General features: G+C 41.9%; 1 protein-coding gene across 2 annotated transcripts in view; it reads right to left on the reverse strand.

The window, feature by feature from the left end:
- Positions 1 to 542: 542 nt before the first annotated feature.
- PRKAR1B (protein kinase cAMP-dependent type I regulatory subunit beta) overlaps positions 543 to 20,778 on the reverse strand; it is a 189,975-nt gene continuing 169,739 nt past the window's right edge. For both annotated transcript variants that reach the window (XM_069734254.1, XM_069734253.1), the window contains exons 10-11: positions 7,475 to 7,556; positions 543 to 6,046 (exon numbers count right to left, since the gene is read on the reverse strand). In XM_069734254.1, coding sequence (XP_069590355.1) covers positions 5,874 to 6,046; positions 7,475 to 7,556 — 255 coding nt within the window. In that variant the 3' untranslated portion in view covers positions 543 to 5,873. The remainder of the gene's footprint in view (positions 6,047 to 7,474; positions 7,557 to 20,778) is intronic.

Below are 20,778 nucleotides of genomic sequence, written 5' to 3' on the forward strand. Positions count from 1 at the left end.
GGGGCAAGAGTATTCGGTCACTTGGATTGGATAAGTACCCAATGGTTGAGTCCTTAATTTTGGAGGGGGCATCATTACTTTTTAAAGAGGCACTAAAACTTTCTAAAAGGAGGCTCTCAAAGGACACTATTTGTTTTACGAGGGTCATTGTTTCTGGGATAGGAGGTGCAATATTGGCCTTGCCCCAGGTGTTGCAAACCCACTCTACGCTGCTGAGGGACAGCAAATTATAATGGACGTTGAAGTGCCAGGTTAGGCAGTGAAAGAATCCTGGCATTCCCATTATGTTAGCTGCCCTTCATCCTGGTGGGGTCCCAGGGACAGCACCCACTGATCATACAGGGTACATCATGCAATATACTGGAACCTCCCTACCCTAAATTGTTATAGCACATTTTTCTCGCTAAATGTTGGTGTCATATGTGCGCCTCTAATTGGCAACCCTTTTTTATTGTGTTATATTTTCTCTTATATAGTTTCTTCCGTGTCTGTAGTTAGTTTTTCCTCTTGCGTTAGCAGCGACAATAAAAGGCACGCACTCATTTTACATTGCAGAGTAGACATTTATTGTCAAATATCGAATTGTCTTGAGCAGAAGCAAAAGGCAATTAATGAATAAAGTCTTCCAAACATGTTTATTTTAAGAATAATTCCACTTTATGAGTTACTTGGCCAGGCCTTCACCATTATCACTACAATGTAATTAAGTTAAGGCATCCACCCAATTCTGTAGTTGATTGACCACAGACCCCAAGAGCAGCGGACGAGGCCCCCCGGTTGGTATCTCTTGGTTCCAAAGAAACCCTCTTGCTTAATCGGAAAAACATGTCCACTGAACAAGAACCCTACAAGTGTGATTATCCTTGAAATCATGTCGATGGAACATACAGTATATATATAAGGAATGTATTGTGATGCCGGTCGGCGTTGTGCCTCGCATGCTCGCAGCCAAATTTTTCCAGCATCTTTGATTTAGCCAAGCCAATGTACAAAAAGCTGTAACGGCTGATAAATAGATATTATAAAACTTATACAAAAGCACTATTTGAGAGGTCCGAGGGGTGGAGGGGCATCTACTTCAGACACTTAAGTTGCACGAGAGACCACACCTAAGAGTTTCAATTACAAAACAGGATTCAAAAGCAGCTGATACAGTACAGTAACATAAAAGGTATGCTGCCCTTAGTGATCTTACATCTTTTCTTCTACCATACCAAAAAAAAAACCATCGTGGATGAATGGTACTTGTAAAAATCAGGAAGGAATCATTTGTATCAGATTTTCGTTTTCATTCACATTGTTCACAGCTATTAAAAAAAAAAAAAGTTCGGAATTTACTATAAAGAAAGCTACATCTATGAAAGACGAGAGCTTAGAGGTATATTCAAGACAAGAGATGGCTACATTTCCCATCAACCCACCGAATGTATATATCAGAAGGTAGTGCCTAAAGGCCCATAGACTCGGCCAAGCCATGTGTGCAGAACCAGTAGGGTGGCACACAGTGTCCATAAGACTCCAAATTCCATATGCTACCTTCTATGGCACAGTATTATATCAGTATTTTTTTTGGAGCTAATGGAAGTTATCTACAGAATATGGCATGAGATGGAACAAGACTTTTGTAGGATCTTGTAGACCCGTGTTCCCCAAGCATGCCTTCGATTTCAGATAGAAAAAGAAGAAATGTCTTGTTCCATCTCATGCCATATTCTATAAATAAGTATTTTTTTAGAAGCTAAGGGAGGCTATCTACAGAATATGGCATGAGATGGAACAAGATGTTTCTTCTTTTCTATTTGAAATCGAAGGCATGCTTAGGTAGAATCTTGTAGACCAGTGTTCCCCAAGTATGTCTTCAATTTCCTATACAAAAGAAGAAACGTCTTGTTCCATCTCATGCCATATTCTGTAGAAAAGTATTTTTTTTAGGAGCTAAGGAAGGTTATCCACAGAATATGTCATGATGGAACAAGATGTTTCTTCTTTTCTATCTGAAATCGAAGGCATGCTTAGGTAGGATCTTGTAGACCAGTGTTCTCCAAGTATGCCTTCGATTTGAGATAGAAATGAAGAACCATCTTGTTCCATCTCATGCCATATTCTGTAGATAACCTTATAACCTTCCTTAGCTCCTAAAAAAACCTTATCTATAGAATAAGGCATGAGATGGAACAAGACGTTTCTTTTCTATCTCAAATCGAAGGCATGCTTAGGTTGGATCTTGTAGACCAGTGTTCCCCAAGTATGCCTTCGATTTGAGATAGAAATGAAGAAATGTCTTTTTCCATCTCATGCCATATTCTGTAGATAACCTTCCTTAGCTCCTAAAAAAAAACAACTTATCTATAGAATAAGGCATGAGATGGGACAAGACGTTTCTTCTTTTCTATGTATCTGAAATCGAAGGCATACTTAGGTAGGATCTTGTAGACCAGTGTTCCCCAGGTATGCCTTCGATTTGAGATAGAAACGAAGAAACATCTTGTTCCATCTCATGCCATATTCTGTAGATAACCTTCCTTAGCTCCTAAAAAAAACCTATGTATAGAATAAGGCATGAGATGGAACAAGACGTTTCTTCTTTTCTATGTATCTGAAATCGAAGGCATACTTAGGTAGGATCTTGTAGACCAGTCTTCCCCAAGTATGCCTTCGATTTCATATAGAAAAGAAGAAACGTCTCATTCCATATTCTGTAGATAAGTATTTTTTTAGGAGCTAAGGGAGGTTATCTACAGAATAAGGCATGAGATGGAACAAGACGTTTCTACTTTTCTATCTATCTGAAATCGAAGGCATACTTAGGTAGAATCTTGTAGACCAGTTTTCCACAACTCCAGTACTCAAGAGCCACCAGGATCCGGTTTTCAGGATTTCCTTTAGTATGATGGAATTATTACGTGGGCAATACTAAGTTAATCCTGGAAACCTGATTTTTTTTGTGGCTCTTGAGGACTGGACTTGGGAATCACTGTCACAGACTATTCATATTACAGCATAATATGGCAATGTGCACGTGGCCTTGAATGAACTCTTGTTATTCATAGTAATCTGCACTCGTTATGATAGGTCCAGCCATTAATAACCACTAGGTTTTATTCTTCTGGGTTTTATTCGTAGAAGGTATCTAGTCTAGATGTGTAAAGATTATTCTATGAGTTGAGGTGACCTGAATCTACATCTTAGACATTTTTCCATCTATGAACTGTTTGTATCCGCAGCATGAATTGATTGACAAAAGCATCTTTGGATTAGAAACCAGTTGAGGAATTGTAAGAGAAAATAACCTTATATCTTATTGAAGGAACATACATTCAGCTAACTGTGGTCCCTAATGTTCACCTTCTCCATGTGATGTACTAAGAGCAATCTTCTGAGGGGTAAAAAATAGATCTCGGTTTGGCCAAACACTTTTCAACAGGGGAGAGAACAAGGCAACGGCTTATCTCTTGTGAAAACAAAAGGATTGGACGTGAAAATTCCAACTTGAAAATCCTTCTCACCCCCAACATGATTGACCGACCCCATACACACCAAACGGTCCTCCAATACCCCCGAAATTGGTGCATTCAGCCACTTTTGCCTAATATAATAATAATAATAATTGAGGCCTTTTCGATCCCTGTGGGTCTTACCAGTGGGGCTCCCAACGATCCCCAGAATAGAGAACTTGTGTTGATCGCTCTGTACTAGTTCTCCCTTGTCGGGATGATTTGTAGAGCGCAGTTGGTTGGCACTCAAAATAAGAGAGCCGAGCGCTGCACTGAGCTCACCTATCTTCGTCAGTGTCATAGACCATTCAAATTCTTCAGGGGGACACAATTCTGAAGACTGGTGGGGGTCCCAGTGGTAGGACCAACACTGAACTAACCGGAATATCCCTATTGACTGGCAAAAGGCATTAGATTGTGACAGCAGTTAACAATCTTCATCGATGGAGGCTATCAAATACTTTGTTGTAGTACACAGACCAAAGGAGGTTTTTGCTATGAAACCTGAAAGCAGCATGATGTAGGGGCAGAGAACTGGATTCCAGCGATGTGCCACTTTAGGCTGTGATTTCAATATAATCAGTGTTTTATCAGCAGGACATTATTACTAGGGGACTAGGTCCTCCTGGTCCAGGCACACCCCCACACCACTGATTGGCAGATTTGTGTCAATAAACAGCGTGCACAGAAAGCTGCCAATCAGTGTTGTGGGCGGGGTTATACAGAGCTCAGCATTTAGAGAACTGTGAGAACTGGAGCAGAGAAAACTGTGATTCTAGCGTTACTGCTGGACCCAGTAAACTAAGTGACACATCACTGGAATCGGGATCCTTGACCCTGCATCAAGCTGCTGTCAGATTCCCTTTAAAAATGACCGCTAGGGTTTCCTTATATAACTCATCGCCCCAACTTCAGCCATTATAAAGGAGTTGTCATCATAGACAGTCCGGATCCTGAGGCTCCTAGCACCCAGTTGATTTAGGGTGGAGAGAACTAGATTTACATTTCCCCTACAGGGAACATATAGCATTCTATGCTGACCATTTGCATAAATGGACGACCAGTGCTGTAATTCTTCCCACGATGACTTCCATATGGTCTAATCGCATAATTGGGTTTATATCTATTCAGAACTAAGCCACAATTACAGCCATAGATTGCCGTCCATAGGAACTTTCCGTTGCCATTTATCCTATGGCCAGATACAACTATAAAGCCTTTTTTTCCTTATGAAATGCTGCAAATGTGCCCTGTAAACCTTGATAATTTCCATCCAAATGGTAATTTATAAGGGAACTGCTTAGCCTGTGCACCGATGCCCCGGTGGTAGCGTCACAGATTTCAATTACGGGAAGTCATACGCAATAATTACACTTAATGGCTCAACTTTAAAGGAAAAAAAAAAATCAAACAAAATCTTTAACCCTGCTGTTCTGTTCGGTCTGGGGAGACCTATTTTGAACTTTGGTATTTTTTGGGGTGTTCAAGATGCGGTTCTGAAACTTGTGGTTGATTGACTTAAATGAGGATGGGTCGGTCGGCCACGGGTTTCAGAGCCGCATCTTGAATATTTTAAAGAATATTGAAGTTCAAAGTCGGTCATTTTTGACCAACAGAACAGCAGGGTTAAATCTGTAAGAATTAAAGTTTAGGTATTAGTGAAAAGTTTGTCCCTGACTTTCAAGATTAAAAGGAGAGTCTATCCGCCCAAAACGACTGTTCAAACCAAGCACTGGTACTCGGTTCACCCTTGATGTTGCCCCAAAAAATCTCAGTGCATTTTTCCACTTACTAGTTTTCCATTTATCTAAGGTCTTGTAAAGTAAGATTTATCAAACAAGAAAAAAGAGGGCAGGGAACTGTTTGTCCAAGTGTGCACTGGGCGACTGTGCTTGGTTTGAACAGTCATTTGGTTCTGATAGACGCCATGTAAAGTAAGATATTCTGCATCTGAAATGTGAAAAGCATCCGTCACCCTGCAGTTGAATTTTTGATAAGATTATAAAGTGATCCATAAACTGAAAAAATTTCTGGTGACAAAGCACACCCAAAATCAAGTGCCGTATGTTCATTACTCAAACTAATCACATGATGACCATAAAAAAAAAATCACGTTGAAACGCACAATTTCCTTTGTTTTATAAAGCTATGGAACTGCACAGGTCAGACTTGAGTGCACGTGGTGACAGAGATGGCGTTCGCCTTATGTCGATATCAGTTGGCGGTAATACAGCCACATTTCAGCGTCTATATTTTGGCCGCGAGATCCAGACCCCCCTTGTTCACCAAAAGCTTTGGTGGGGAAGTCCAGATCTTACCTTACAGATGCTGATACGTGGCCACATTACGGTCATCTGAATCCGGCCATAGTGGGACACGTTAGACAGTGAGGCTGATGAAGCTGTTGTATCTTTGAATGTTTCTTTTTAGGATTTCCGAGCATGGTCCAAGAACTCGTTCAAAGCGCGGGCGGTCCAGCTTCACACATTTCAGTGGACCCCGTGCGACGACTGTTGCGGCTCTGGGACGATTCAGTAGCAACGCTATCTCACCTGGAAACAAAATGAAAGGAAGAGTGAGGAGTAACCAATGCAGTCTGGAAAATAACTACCTACTGCCTAACTGAAGCCTCCATACTCTTTAGATAGCTGTCAACTGACCGGTAGCAATCTTACCCAACTCTCATACACTGAGGAACGATCCATTGAGAGAGCCCATGCCAGACTACTTGGGCAAAATAAGACTTGTCGGATTCTTATCTCCTCAAACATCATCTGACGGTGTAGATATTAGACTGTTGGCCTTATCGTCAAGCTTAGACAACCTTAGTCTATTGTGTTTGGAAGCCTTAAGCTTCACATTACAATCACGGATCATCTACTTGTCAAGGTGCAGCACTGCGGGTAGTATCCATGATAGTTTTCGAAATATTACATTGCTCATCTTTCCTGGTCTTAAAAGGTCTATTACCACAAAAATGATCTATCACCGATTCCGGTGGACCCAAAAAGGAGCAGCGTTTCTGTCAGCCCCATTGACTTAAAGCACTGTGCATGCTCGACCACCTTATCCATGGTTGTGTGGTGAGAGGAAAGGACTTTTTCTAGTGGTCATGGAGGTCCTGGCAAAATTAAACCAGATTTTGAAACGTTACCAAAAATTCACCATGATACTATACTTGCATGGAGAGATATTGTAATTGTTCATTTTGATGCGGTGCCCATTTTTGGTGACATCTGGAAGTTCAACCATATTGGTTATGACTTCTAAATTAGAAGCCGAAGGTGACAACCGATACGACAAACATGGCTGCCTCAAAGAAGCAAAAATGCCAATATCGCTAAATAATTAGAAGATAATTAATAAACTTTAGCTACGGCTCTTACTAATGGTTATTCGTGTATTTTTAGGTTTTGGGTTGACATTTTGGGCAGAGTCGCTGTGTTATTGGACCATAAATGGGGATGTTTCTGGAAGAAGCTACTTTTTTTTCTAATGCCAGAAGCTTCTGATAACTCTTCAGTCTTCTCCCCAATAATATCACATTGGTTGTCGCAATTAATAATAGCTAAAAGTGTTAAATAGAAGTGTGAAAATGACGGAGATCAAAAGTATTAGAGATCTGAGTGATTTACATAGAAAAAAACTTCTAGGGAGGTGATCTCCAACCAGTCACTCTCCAGCTGTTGAAAAACCACAGCTTCCTGAAGGTCATGGTAGCCTGTGGCTGTCAGGACCTTCTGGGAATTGTAGTTTGGGAACAGCTGGAGAGCCGCAGGTTGGTATTCTCGGCTTTATGACTTATATTCTATATTGCGTAGTATAAGATATGTGCATTTTTAAAGGGAACAGTTGGTCTCCTTTCATTCCTTTAATAGCGATTCAGATTTCTTAAAAAAAAGTGTTTACATATATTTCCAAAGTGGAAAATGCTCCTCGCTCATCAAACATCCATCCGTGTGACTGTGAATCCATCTTACCAAAGTAGTCTGAGGGTCCCAGTCGGCCCACTTCCACATACTCTTCATTGTCTGATCTACGCTGGAGAACAGATGCTGTGCCCTGCGAGAAACAACACATAAAAACACATCAACTACCATGACGAGGATATGTATGGGCATATGTCAAGTGCTATCGGAGTATGCATACATCTGACGAAAAGTTTGAAAGTAAAGAACTTTCAGAATGTAGTGTAGACGCATCAAGCCTTTGGGAGAACAAAACTGTCCGGTTATGGTATTTTCTCTGGTTCTTACTGGATCTAAACCCTTCAATATAAAGTGAAGCTCTCAAGGCTTGTTTTTTTTTTTAAGTTTCACATTGAGAAAATGATGGTGGACACCAAATAATTTATGAAGACAGTTCTACCAATAAAAACTCAATAATCTTTTTCTAGACATAGCATGTTAAGATTCAATTACTTTTATGGCTTGAAGAGTCGCAAAGTAACGAGACGTATGGAAACAATGATGGATGTGCCATTAATAGCCTGAAGATCTACAGTTGGTACGGAAAGTGTTCAGACCCCTTTAAATTTTTCACTCTTTCTTTCATTGCAGCCATTTGGTAAATTCAAAAAAAGTTAATTTTTTTCACATCAATGTCCACTCTGCACTTCATCTTCACTGAAAAAAAAAAACAAATGTAGTATTTTTTGCAAATGTAATAAAAAAGAAAAACTGAAATATCACCTGGTCATAAGTATTCAGACCCTTTGCTCAGACACTCATATTTAGGTCACATGTTCCTTGTGATCCTCCTTGAGATGGTTCTACTCCTTCATTGGAGTCCAGCTGTGTTTAATTAAACTGATAGGACTTGATATGGAAAGACGCACACCTGTCTATATAAGACCTCACAGCTCACAGTGCATGTCAGACCAAATGAGAATCATGAGGCCAAAGGAACTGGCCAAGGAGCTCAGAGACAGAATTGTGGCAAGGCAAATATCTGGTCAAGGTTACAACAGAATTTCTGCAGTACTAAAGGTTCCTAAGAGCACAGTGACCTCTATAATCCTTAAATGGAAGAAATTTGGGACCACCAGAAGTCTTCCTAGACCTGGCCGTCCAGCGAAACTGAGCAATCGTGGGAGAAGAGCCTTGGTGAGGGAGGTAAAGAAGAACCCCAAGATCACTGAGGCTGAGCTCCAGAGGTGCAGTAGGGAGATGGGAGAAAGTTCCACAAAGTCAACTATCAGTGCAGCCCTCCACCAGTCGGGCCTTTATGGCAGAGTGGCCCGAAGCCTCTCCTCAGTGCAAGACATATGAAAGCCGCATAGAGTTTGCTAAAAAAACATGAGACGAAGATAGACCTTTTTGGTGATATTTCTAAGCGGTATGTGTGGAGAAAACCAGCCACTGCTCATCACCTGCCCAATACAATCCCTACAGTGAAACATGGTGGTGGCAGCATCATGCTATGGGGGTGTTTTTCAGCTGCAGGGACAGGACGACTTGGTTGTCATTGAAGGAAACATGAATGCGGGCAAGTACAGAGATATCCTGGATGAAGACCTCTTCCAGAGTGCTCTGGACCTCAGACTTGGCGAAGGTTCACCTTCCAACAAGACAATGACCCTAAACATACAGCTAAAATAACAAAGGAGTGGCTTCAGAACAACTCTGTGACCATTCTTCACTGGCCCAGCCAGAGCACTGACCAAAACTCAATTGAGCATCTCTGGAGAGACCTGAAAATGGCGTCCACCAACGTTCACCATCCAACCTGACGGAACTGGAGAGGATCTGCAAGGAAGAATGGCAGAGGATCCCCAAATCCAAGTGTGAAAAACTTGTTGCATCATTCCCAAGAAGATTCATGGCTGTCCTAGCTCAAAAGGTGCTTCTACTCAATACTGAGCAATGGGTCTGAATACTTATGACCATGTGATATTTCAGTTTTTCTTTTTTTAAAAAAATTTGCAAAAATTACCACATTTCTGTTTTTTCAGTCAGGATTGGGTGCAGAGTGTACATTAATGAGAAAAAATTAACTTTTTTGAATTTACCAAACGGCTGTAATAAAAAAAAGAGTGAAAAATTTAAAGGGGTCTGAATACTTTCCGTACCCACTGTATATAACAGACTAAGAGTCACACTGATAACTAGGAGCTCTACTCAATCTCAAAGTCCATAATAAGTCTAAAATGTCCATTAAAAACCCAATGGACTATAGCTCACAATACAAGTTATGAAGCAAGGACAGGAATAATGGCCAACAGGTTATCACATAAGATAACAGATAGGAAACCTCAATAATTCAAGTTGTTGAAGATTTTCTGGATGGCAAGAGCATAACGCTTTCCTTTGGTCAGACTTCTACAGATCGGAACTGGATGGTATATCGTAGTTATATAAGAACAGTGGCAGAAAGACTCACATCTCCTTGGCTATCATGATCTATTTTGTTCCAATAGAGCAAACAAATCGGTAGGGGTCTGATAGACGGCACCACAAACGATCAGCTGTTAGCAGGTTCTGTGGCAGACGAAAGTATATCAAAGCTCCGTACACTGTAATGGCTGATCTCAGGTACTGCAGCTCATCTCAATTTCACTTCAAGAGACTGGAGAACGGCCACTACAAAGTGTAGAAAGATTTGGAATTCCGGCTCTGTACACTGTGTATATTTTAAGTGTTAAGCACCTGCCACACCATGGAAGGGCTCTGCTTCCTTCCATTATGGCTGTTGTTCTCTGCTGTGCTCCACGTCGAGTTTTACAAGTGGCCCAGCGGTCCTCCATGACATCTTCCCCCTAGACCTTTTAAGGCTTGTTTTGGTATGTGTCTGAATGTTAAACCAGAACTGTGTCCTACAAATTTGTTTTTTGATCTCTGACCTTATCCAAGTCCTCAGTTACTGTTATATCCTCGTGCTTCTCGATTTGCCGCCAATCATGCATTGCCAGTTAGTATGCAGTTCATATTTGCCAGTTTTCCAAATCCTCTTCGTACCATGTGCCTAACCGCCTGTACCGATACCTGGGGTCCGTGTGTCTACCCTGACTCGAGGCTTAGTGGATCCACTTAAGGTGAGCCTTAGATTGAGGCCTGGTGACAGTTGATCGTTGGGAATGTCGGTCTTCACTGATCTGATATTGATGACCTTTTCTATAGAAAGGTCACCAATATTATAGTCCTGGACAATCTCTATAGCGTTGCTTCACGTAATATGGAGAGAAAGTCAATCATTTACCTAAGAAGAATTAGTGAAGATCAATAAATTATACATACAGTCACACGTCACGACTTACTATAGAACTTGAAATCCCAGATCTTATGATAAATCCTCAGAGATGATCACATGGAACAAGTATGAAAATGCTGAGAAAACGTGATGATCATTGCCATTAGTGATCGGCACTAACAAACATCTTGCCTTAGTCTGCTATCACTAACCAATCATATAACTGTCCCTCAAAGATATGTGATTTGGAAATAAAACAAGCCAAGAACCCAGAATTAATTTTAAAGCAAAATTATCTAGTGTATGGCCCATACGGACTATTGAGAAAATTTTAGTAAACGGACTACCTGGGAAGCAATGTCTTATCGAGTTGTGGGCCGAGTGGAGCATTCTATACCACACTGATCTATCTTAAAAGGGACGTCTCTTGTAGACAAACCCTGTTCATATGACCTCAGGGCAAATAGAAATCATAGATGGGATTATATATTAGGACCTTCAGCTATGAGCCATCATAGAGAGAGGCTCTGTGATAGTGGCTCTATCCCTGGTGGTCTTTAGCCATCCATGAAGTTCATACATGGTGATTCATCTGAATAACCATCATGCCATAAAATACTTCAGGTCAAGTAGTGCTTTCCCTGACAAAATCAACTCTTTACTGGGAAGCTGGGCTAAATCTACAAGCCAAAAACCTCTAAAATAACCAGAAGACTTACATAAGAACAACATCTCAAGACAATTCTGTGGAACCCTATAGCCTTGTCTACGTATGCAGTTAAGAACAACATCACAAGACAATTCTGTGGAACCCTATAGCATTGTCTACATATGCAGAAGACCTGTAAGAACAACATCACAAGACAATTCTGTGGAACCCTATAGGCTTGTCTACGTATGCAGAAGACTTGTAAGAACAACTTCACAAGACAATTCAGTGGAACCCTATAGGCTTGTCTATGTATGCAGAAGACTTGTAAAAAGAACATCACAAGACAATTCTGTGGAACCCTATAGGTTGGTCTACGTATGCAGAAAACTTGTAAAAAGAACATCACAAGACAATTCTGTGGAACCCTATAGGTTGGTCTACGTATGCATAAAACTTGTAAAAAGAACATCACAAGACAATTCTGTGGAACCCTATAGGTTGGTCTACATATGCAGAAGACTTGTAAAACGAACATCACAAGACAATTCTGTGGAACCCTATAGGTTGGTCTATGGATGCAGAAGACTTGTAAAACGAACATCACAAGACAATTCTGTGGAATCCCTATAGGTTGGTCTACGGATGCAGAAGACTTGTAAGAACATCACAAGACAATTCTGTGGAATCCCTATAGGTTGGTCTACGGATGCAGAAGACTTGTAAAACGAACATCACAAGACAATTCTGTAGAACCCTATAGGTTGGTCTACGTATGCAGAAAACTTGTAAGAAGAACATCACAAGATAATTCTGTGGAACCCTATAGCCTTGTCTACATATGCAGTTAAGAACAACATCACAAGACAATTCTGTGGAGCCCTATAGACTTGTCTACGTATGCAGAAGACTTGTAAGAACAACATCACAAGACAATTCTGTGGAACCCTATAGACTTGTCTATGTATGCAGAAGACTTGCAAGAAGAACATCACAAGACAATTCTGTGGAACCCTATAGGCTTGTCTACGTATTCAGAAGACTTGTAAGAAGAACATCATAAGACAATTCTGTGGAACCCTATAGGCTTGTCTTCGTATGCTCCCCAATTATCCACTGAAAAGATGCTTGATAGTGAAGTTATAGCTTCCTTTATGTTTCTGCATTGAGTCACATCATTTTACAAGCCTGCTGTAAAGATTTGTACATTTGCCCAGACCAGTGTGGCTCCTGCTAGACTGGGTATGGGAATCTGAAAACTTACAGCTATTTCTTTTTGGCACAGACATTGAAGCAGAAAGCACATGTGAGATGACAGAGTCAGGAGTTTGTGCCGGGAAAAGCTCACATGTTCTATTTGATATTGGCACTAGTAACCTCACAGTGGATGTCCAGTGCCACACAAAGGCCGTTACCTACACCCATGTGTGCCAATGGTGTATAGTTAATAGAACGTAAATCAAGAATAGCCAAGGGAGGGGAAGAGCTTGTGGATGAAAGGAATCAGAGGAGAGTTAAAGCCTTATTCCCAAAATCGTAAGTCATAACTTACAGATCACTCGGGGGGTCCCCAACAATCTCGAAAACGCAGCTCTGCAGAGCCCCATCTTAAAGGGTATAGAAATTTGCATGCTCAATCTCTGCTCTACCCAACGACAGGCTATTTCAAACAGTCGCATACGCAATGAGCGAAGCGGAGGACGAGCATGCAAACATCACTCATTTCAAGATGTGGCTCTGCCACGCCTGGTTACTGGGATTCTGCAGGTTCTATCAGTTGCACCCACAGTGAACGGTAAGGTGTCTCCTACCACCATGGATAGTGGATAACTTATGATTTTGGGAAAACACTTTATAGGGAATTTTCAACAAATGACCTGAAAAAAATGGGGATGAATTAAAATTTTTTAAAAAACTCAGGTGACTGCTGCAGACAATCACTGGCTTCACCGGTCACGTGATGACTACTGATGCGAGTTATTGGCTGCAGTGATCATGTGAGGGTAGTGAGAACATCATTCCTGGAAGACAAAGAACAGCGGGATCAAAGCCACACTGGAGCGGCGGCGAGGGATTTACAGGGCGAGTATGAGTTATTTTGTCATTTTAATTCACGTCCTGCTTTCTGACCATTTTTTCAAAATTCTTGGGCAACTCCTTTAAAAGTAAAAAAAAAAAACCAACTACCGTACATTCTTTTTTGACCTTAGGCGACGGACGCACAATAAAACAGGAGTTCTATACATTTACATAGGATGCTGCTTTTATCTACAAAAATATCTTAGTGATCAACTTTTTCCACTTCACTGCTCTTACAGTAAAGAAGCCTTTTTCCTTTTTTGGAGAACGCAATTTTTTTTTTCTGGATCAACCTGGACCTAGGAGGAGGTTTTACACTGAAAAGATTTTCACCATATTTTGTTGAGGCCATTTACCATACATATTTGTATAATTGCATACTTCTCTTTTCGATATTAGTACTTAATCTTTTCGCAGAACTGAGGTTCTCCGTGCCTTTTACTAGTTCTATTGTCCTTCTTTTTACTTTTTCCAACTCGAGACCACCCTGTTTATGGATGGTTGCCTAACGGCCCTCTCTCATCCGTCTATCACATATGCCACCTGGCCTGAATTTGCCACAACTGTCCTAGTTTTTCGGAAACAATCCCGGCAAATTTGCCTTGTCCTGTGCCAAGAAGAAGGTGGGATGTTTACGCCAACGGTATCGGTAAATGGGGCACAGCTGGGGAACAGGAGGGGAGAATAGCTAAAAAATTTCTCTACGTTAAAAACGTGAGGGTTGGTATCTATGACTTTATAAGACACAACATTATTCTGCTGGTCTTAGAAGCAGCTGATTGACATTGGGCCAATAGGTGCTATGGCCGGACAGTCATACATTTCTGTGCTCGCTAACGATGGAATGTATATAGATAGCAAAATAACCTATTTTTTTGCCTTTTTTTGAGTTGGAGGATTCTACAAGTATGTAAAAAAAAAAGAATAGTGCTTTACTATAATGCCTGCAGCTATCGTTATCTTACATGGCGAACGTCCTTTTCATCGCAATGAAGAGTTATGCCTGCCAAGGTCAGCCTTTCATGTTACCCTATTAACTCAAGGTCACGCTTCAGTGTCCTTCCTGGTAACTTCCATTGTGCCTTCAATTCTGCACATCAGTGTATTGTTAAAGGGAATCTGTCAGCAGGTTTTTGATATTTAATCCTGAGAGCAGCATGATGTAGGGGCTGAGATCTTGATTCCAGCGATGTGTCACTTTCTGGGCTGCTTGTTCGAGTTTCAATAAAATCAGTGTTTTAGCAGCAGAGGATTATCACTAGAGGACTAGTTGTCTTGTGCCATGTAGTCCTCCATATTCATGAGCTTGGTAAAACCCTGCCCCATCATTGATTTGCAGATTTCTGCCTATGCACAGTAAACGCGGAACGTTTGCAGCAGAAAAATGTGACTTTATCAGAACTGCACCATGCAGACCAGTAAGTGACACATTGCTGGAATCAGGTTCTATGACCCTACATCATGCTGCTCTCAGATTACATAGCAAAAACCTGGTGACAGGGTCATTTTAAAGGAAAAAAAAAGGAAAAAATGTACTTTTTTTGTAGTACAGTGAAAACACAGGCAATCCTTTTTTGTTAGATGAATCCTCCAATAATAACAGACCCCATATACATAAGATAACTATCTCCCTCGAGTCCTCGATATACAAGTATGCTAGGCTCGACCGACGCTCCTGTGTTCACTATGAAAAAGCCGCTGTCAGACTCATATAGCAGTGGCTTTTCTCTGCCACAGACAGACATATTGACAGACATTAGGCCTAATGAGTATGCTAGTGATCAGCCGTAATCTGTGAGTCAAGTGTTCAATTTCTGTCCGGTATCACCACATAGAAGATAAAGTATTACATGGTGCCCAGTGAAGTTAATAGACCATGTTATGCCCAACTGTGGTGCACGTGGAATTGTGGACCCGCTGTGCCGCAGGGTCGGGCCTGCCTAGGAAGGGGCGTAACTAAGCAGTTACCTTGGTGTTCACTGGAGCCTCTAGTGCTGAGGTCCGGCTTGTGCGGCAGGTAGCCACCAGGTAGCCACCACTCATGGGCAGAACCCGGTACTACAGCTGCTGACCCCAAGGGTCAGGTACGCTAATACTGATAAGGGCTAGGTCTCCGTTCAGACTAGTAAGTTCTGGCACCTCTACAGAATGGTTACTGACTCGGATCGGGGCTAGGTTCAAACACGCAGGTCTAGGATGTTGGATCAGGATTTGGACGTACACGAACAAGGGGACAATATTTAGGTACTGACTACTTCAGGACCAGGGGATGATGTTCAGGGTCTGGCCGCTTTTGGATCAGGGGACGAGGTTCAGGCAATGGCCCCGGGACCTGGGGATGAGGTTCAGGCACTGGCTTCACCAGGACCAGATTCAGGACTGGTGACACTGGGACTAGGGGGACCTCACAACTCACTAGTAGCACACCTTACTAACTAATGATTCTACACGTTGCTTGGCGACTCCCTTGGGGAGATGGAATCTTTTACACAAGATGCCTCCCAGCTGTTGGCTGTGAGCCACCTTGAAGGTGCACTACATAATACTAAATGCCTCTCAGCAACAAACTGAGGGCATTTAGTACAGGATGCCCCTTTACGAACAGGGGAGCGTGCGCATGCCCTTACTAGGCACGCCGCCGAGAACTGAGGTGGGCACACCCGGAAGGAGGAGGGACATGCTAGGAAACCACGTCACGGGGCCAGGGTGGTGAGTACGCCGGCATCCCTGCATGGAGGGAGAAAGGGACACCATGCAGGGGCGCCGGCAGCAGCGCTGCACACCATGCATAATGCAAAGATGTGTCAGGTTCTCCAGGGTGGGAGATAAACTGGAGTATGGTGGAGCATCTAAACAGGGGGCTCCAGCAAAGTGCCATATAGAGTGTTCCCTGTACCTATACATTATAGTATACATAGGAACCCCCCAACCTTTAGTGCTATTGGTAATCACCAGCCTAGCCCACCTACAGTATATAAAAAGATTAAAAGCCCCATTCAATCTGCAGATTTCAGTGGGATATGCCGACCATCTGTGGTGCATGGGAACCTCCTGACCTTCTCCTGACAGATTACCGTATGTCAGGAGAAGGATCAAACTGTAGGAATTTCAAGGGATGATCTTTTTGCTTGGAGGGGAGATTAGCCCCTACCCAAGGTGTGTGGCAGCGACTCTCTTATGGAAAAAACACAGGGGCACTCGGCCACGCTGAACGTTTCTGAGCATGAGGAAATCCGGAGAGATGGTTATCGGCCAAACGATTGTTCTGCCGACAACTATCGAATATGGACAGCTTCACATCTAATCTCTTATCTTAGAGACGGTTGAGTCCTGTGATCTAGATCTTCATGGAGGTTGCATGTTCTTCACAACAGCCGGTGCGACATAGCTTACAGACCACAGTCGTCAGGAATTATTTGGTGGTTGTGTACATAGGTATCCGTTCTCATCTTTCCTCTTTGCCTATCATATCTTGAAATGAGTAAAACAATAAAAAGATTTTGCAATACTCTGTTGGGCAATATCTATGCCATAGGTGTCCTCCTCAGTGTAGCCTTTGAGGGTTTTGCCTTGACAAAATTTGAGGAGTGTTAATAGTGGACACATCTGTACCCTTTTTTTTACCGACGTGATCGTAGCCCTCTTCCAACAGAACATTAAGAAAGGAATATGACACCATACTTGCCGGTTGCCAAGTGTGCGGACAATACATTAACGTCCCGGCTTCCTACTCCTCATACATTGTTTATTGTCTGCTACAATGGTTACGTTTCCCTTGGATGTAATATAATACTGCAAAGTCCTCCATTATTAATCCTCCCTAGCTGTTACTGATAATAAAAGGGTTACCTTGTATTGTACGGTTCACTATACCATGGGAAGGTTATGTCACAGGTTAGTTGCAGGTGTCTCCTTTATAAAGCTTCATTTGTTGGCATGCATCAAAGGACGTGTTATGGACTTGTGTGGGAAAACAATCAACTCAGCATCTATTCCTAAGCCAGGTTTTACAGTCAACGTGCCAACTTCGGAGCCCCGTGGCACCATGCCAGTCCTGCCCTCCTATTCCTCCTTCACACATATCCATAGGCAAGCCAGGAAAAAAAAAAGGCAGAAATGAAAAAAAAAAAAAATGTTGCATTTTAAGAATTCCTTCCCCACACAAAGCCGGTCATTATCTTCCTATTCTCATCAGCCAAGCCAAAAATGTCTTCTGAGTCAACGTAAAAAAGCAAATATAATGGATTATTCATCCTCGAAATGCCCGTGTCTGTGATAAGGCCGAAGAGACACGAACAACACAGCGTCACCAAGGGAATAATCATGGCTCATAAATAAGCAGATCTCGACTGCGGGGCCTCCTAAAAAAAACACATTCAAGGGTTGGCAGAACCGATCCTAAAAGTCAATATCGACTCTTTAATGAGCCTTGCAATATGACTTGGGATGAAAGCCAAACCAGAATCTTGATTTACAGACACGGTGTTTCAGGGTTTTGCTCCCTCATCAGTGCAAAGTATGAGATCTGATTTGGCTAGGTGAAAGGCTCTGTATTGGGCTCTAAGGGGTAATGTTTCTCCTTGTGGAGAGTGACAAATCAAGCCTGGCATGTGAGAGTGAGGAGACTTATAAGCCACGCATGCTCCTCTGAGAAATAAAATAGGCATACTGTCTCCTCAGAGGTGGCGCTAGGGTTCTAGTCCTCTTCCTCTCTGAAGAGACAATTTGCATATTTAATTTCCCATAGGAGCATGCATGGCTTATAAATCAGCTCACTCTGACATGCCAGGCTTGGTTTGTCACTCTCCACAAGGAGAAACGTTAACCCTTAGACCCCAATCCAGGGCCTCTCACCTAGCCAGATCAGATCTCATACTTAGCACTGATGAGGGGGTAACATCCTGCAACACCATGTCTGCAAATCGAGATTCTGGTTTGGCTTTCATGCCAAATGTACTTCACTACTTTCTTCACTATTTTTTTGTAGTTTTTTTGTGTTCTTTTGTATAATTAAAAAGTTAAATGTCACATTTTCAAAGATTGTTGAACTTATTCCTCTAAAAAGGCACAAACTGCACAGAAAGAAGAGCATCTTTGAATTGGCGCAAAATTGATCAAATCTCTGGTGTCATCTTGATGAAGTTGGAATAAAAGTCTGCCGGGCCAAAAAAAAAAAAAAGAGACAAAAGCAAAAAGAAAATACTTTAAAATAATGGTGCTCATGTTCACAGCTCTTTTTTGGCTATATCATAGGCATTTACGTCATCAGTATTCCCAAATGTAACCTTCACAGTAGACAGGCGTATATCGACCATTCATCATCAGTGTAAAAATGTATTCCCTTCTGTATAGCAAAGCATAGTAGACTATACGCCAGGGATGCACAACCTTTTCTGCTTGGAGGGCCATATTTTTCATACTTAATCACTCCCGAGGCCTGCAATGAAACTTAAAGGGATATTACCATCGAAGACATTTCTAGCATAGCAAAAGTATATGACCTAAATGCCTAATAGACAGGAGTCCAAAAAGTGGAACCTGCGCCTGCAGGAAGAATTGGGATCCCAATTAGCTCTACCGGAAGGAGAAAGCCATAGGCGCATGTGGTTTGCACACGCAATGTAGAGGAGCACATACATTGATGGCCGCCTGTAAATCATATACACAATTCTTGAAGGCCTAACAGGGGTCAAAAGTACTCACTCTCCAAATATATATGAGGGACACAAAGATAACTTTGCACCACTCTTCATTTCTCTGATATGAAGCCACCCATATCTGAGCATGTCTGGTCAAAAAGTTGTGCCCACCTTGGTCGCAAGTTGTACCCACCCTGCTATACAAGGAAAAAAAATGCCAAACATACCAGATCCACGATGAAAGGAAATATGTAAAAGGGGCAACAAATATCAGATCCACGAAGAAAGGAAATATGTAAAAGGGGCAACAAATATCAGATCCATTATGAAAGGAAATATGGAAAAAAAGGGCAACAAATATCAGATCCATGATGAAAGGAAATATGTAAAAGGGGCAACAAATATCAGATCCATGATGAAAGGAATTATGTAAAAGGGGCAACAAATATCAGATCCATGATGAAAGGAAATATGTAAAAGAGGCAACAAATATCAGATCAATGATGAAAGGAAATATGTAAAAAGGGGCAACAAATATCAGATCCACGATGAAAGGAAATATATAATAATAATAATAATTTTATTTATATAGCGCCAACATATTCCGCAGCGCTTTACAAATTATAGAAGGGACTTGTAGAGACAATAGACACTACAGCATAACAGAAATCACAGTTCAAAATAGATACCAAGAGGAATGAGGGCCCTGCTCGCAACTTACAAACTATGAGGAAAAGGGGAGACACGAGAGGTGGATGGTAACAATTGCTTTTGTTGTTCAGACCGGCCATAGTGTAAGGCTCAGGTGTTCATGTAAAGCTGCATGAACCAGTTAACTGCCTAAGTATGTAGCAGTACAGACAAAGAGGGCTATTAACTGCATAAAGTGTATGAGAACATGTTGCGAGGAACCTGATTATGTTTTTTTATTTTTATTTTTATTTGGGCCACACAGGGATAGTTAGGTTAATGCGTTGATGTGGTAGGCCAATCTGAACAAATGAGTTTTTAGGGCACGCTTAAAACTGTGGGGATTTGGGATTAATCGTATTAACCTAGGTAGTGCATTCCAAAGAATCGGCGCAGCACGTGTAAAGTCTTGGAGACGGGAATGGGAGGTTCTGATTATTGAGGATGCTAACCTGAGGTCATTAGCGGAGCGGAGGGCACGGGTAGGGTGGTAGACTGAGACCAGAGAGGAGATGTAGGGTGGTACTGAGCCATTGAGTGCTTTGTGGATGAGGGTAGTAGTTTTATACTGGATTCTGGAGTGGCTGGGTAGCCAGTGTAATGACTGGCACAAGGTAGAGGCATCGGTGTAACGGTTGGTGAGGAATATAATCCTGGCAGCAGCATTCAGCACAGATTGGAGCGGGGAAAGTTATGTAAGAGGGAGACCGATTAGTAGAGAGTTACCATAGTCCAGACGAGAATGAATAAGTGAAACAGTAAGAGTTTTTGCAAAGTCGAAAGTAAGAAAAGGTCGAATTCTAGAAATGTTTTTGAGATGCAGATAAGAAGAGCGAGCCAGTGATCGGATGTGGGGGGTGAATGAAAGCTCGGAATCAAGTATGACCCCAAGGCAGCGGGCATGTTGCTTTGGAGTAATGATGGACCCGCATACGGAGATGGCAATGTCAGGCAAAGGTAGGTTAGTAGAGGGAGAAAACACAAGGAGTTCAGTTTTTGACAGGTTCAGTTTCAGATAGAGGGAGGACATGATGTTAGA

Source organism: Ranitomeya imitator, chromosome 7, assembly GCF_032444005.1.
Source record: "Ranitomeya imitator isolate aRanImi1 chromosome 7, aRanImi1.pri, whole genome shotgun sequence".
NCBI lineage: Eukaryota > Metazoa > Chordata > Amphibia > Anura > Dendrobatidae > Ranitomeya > Ranitomeya imitator.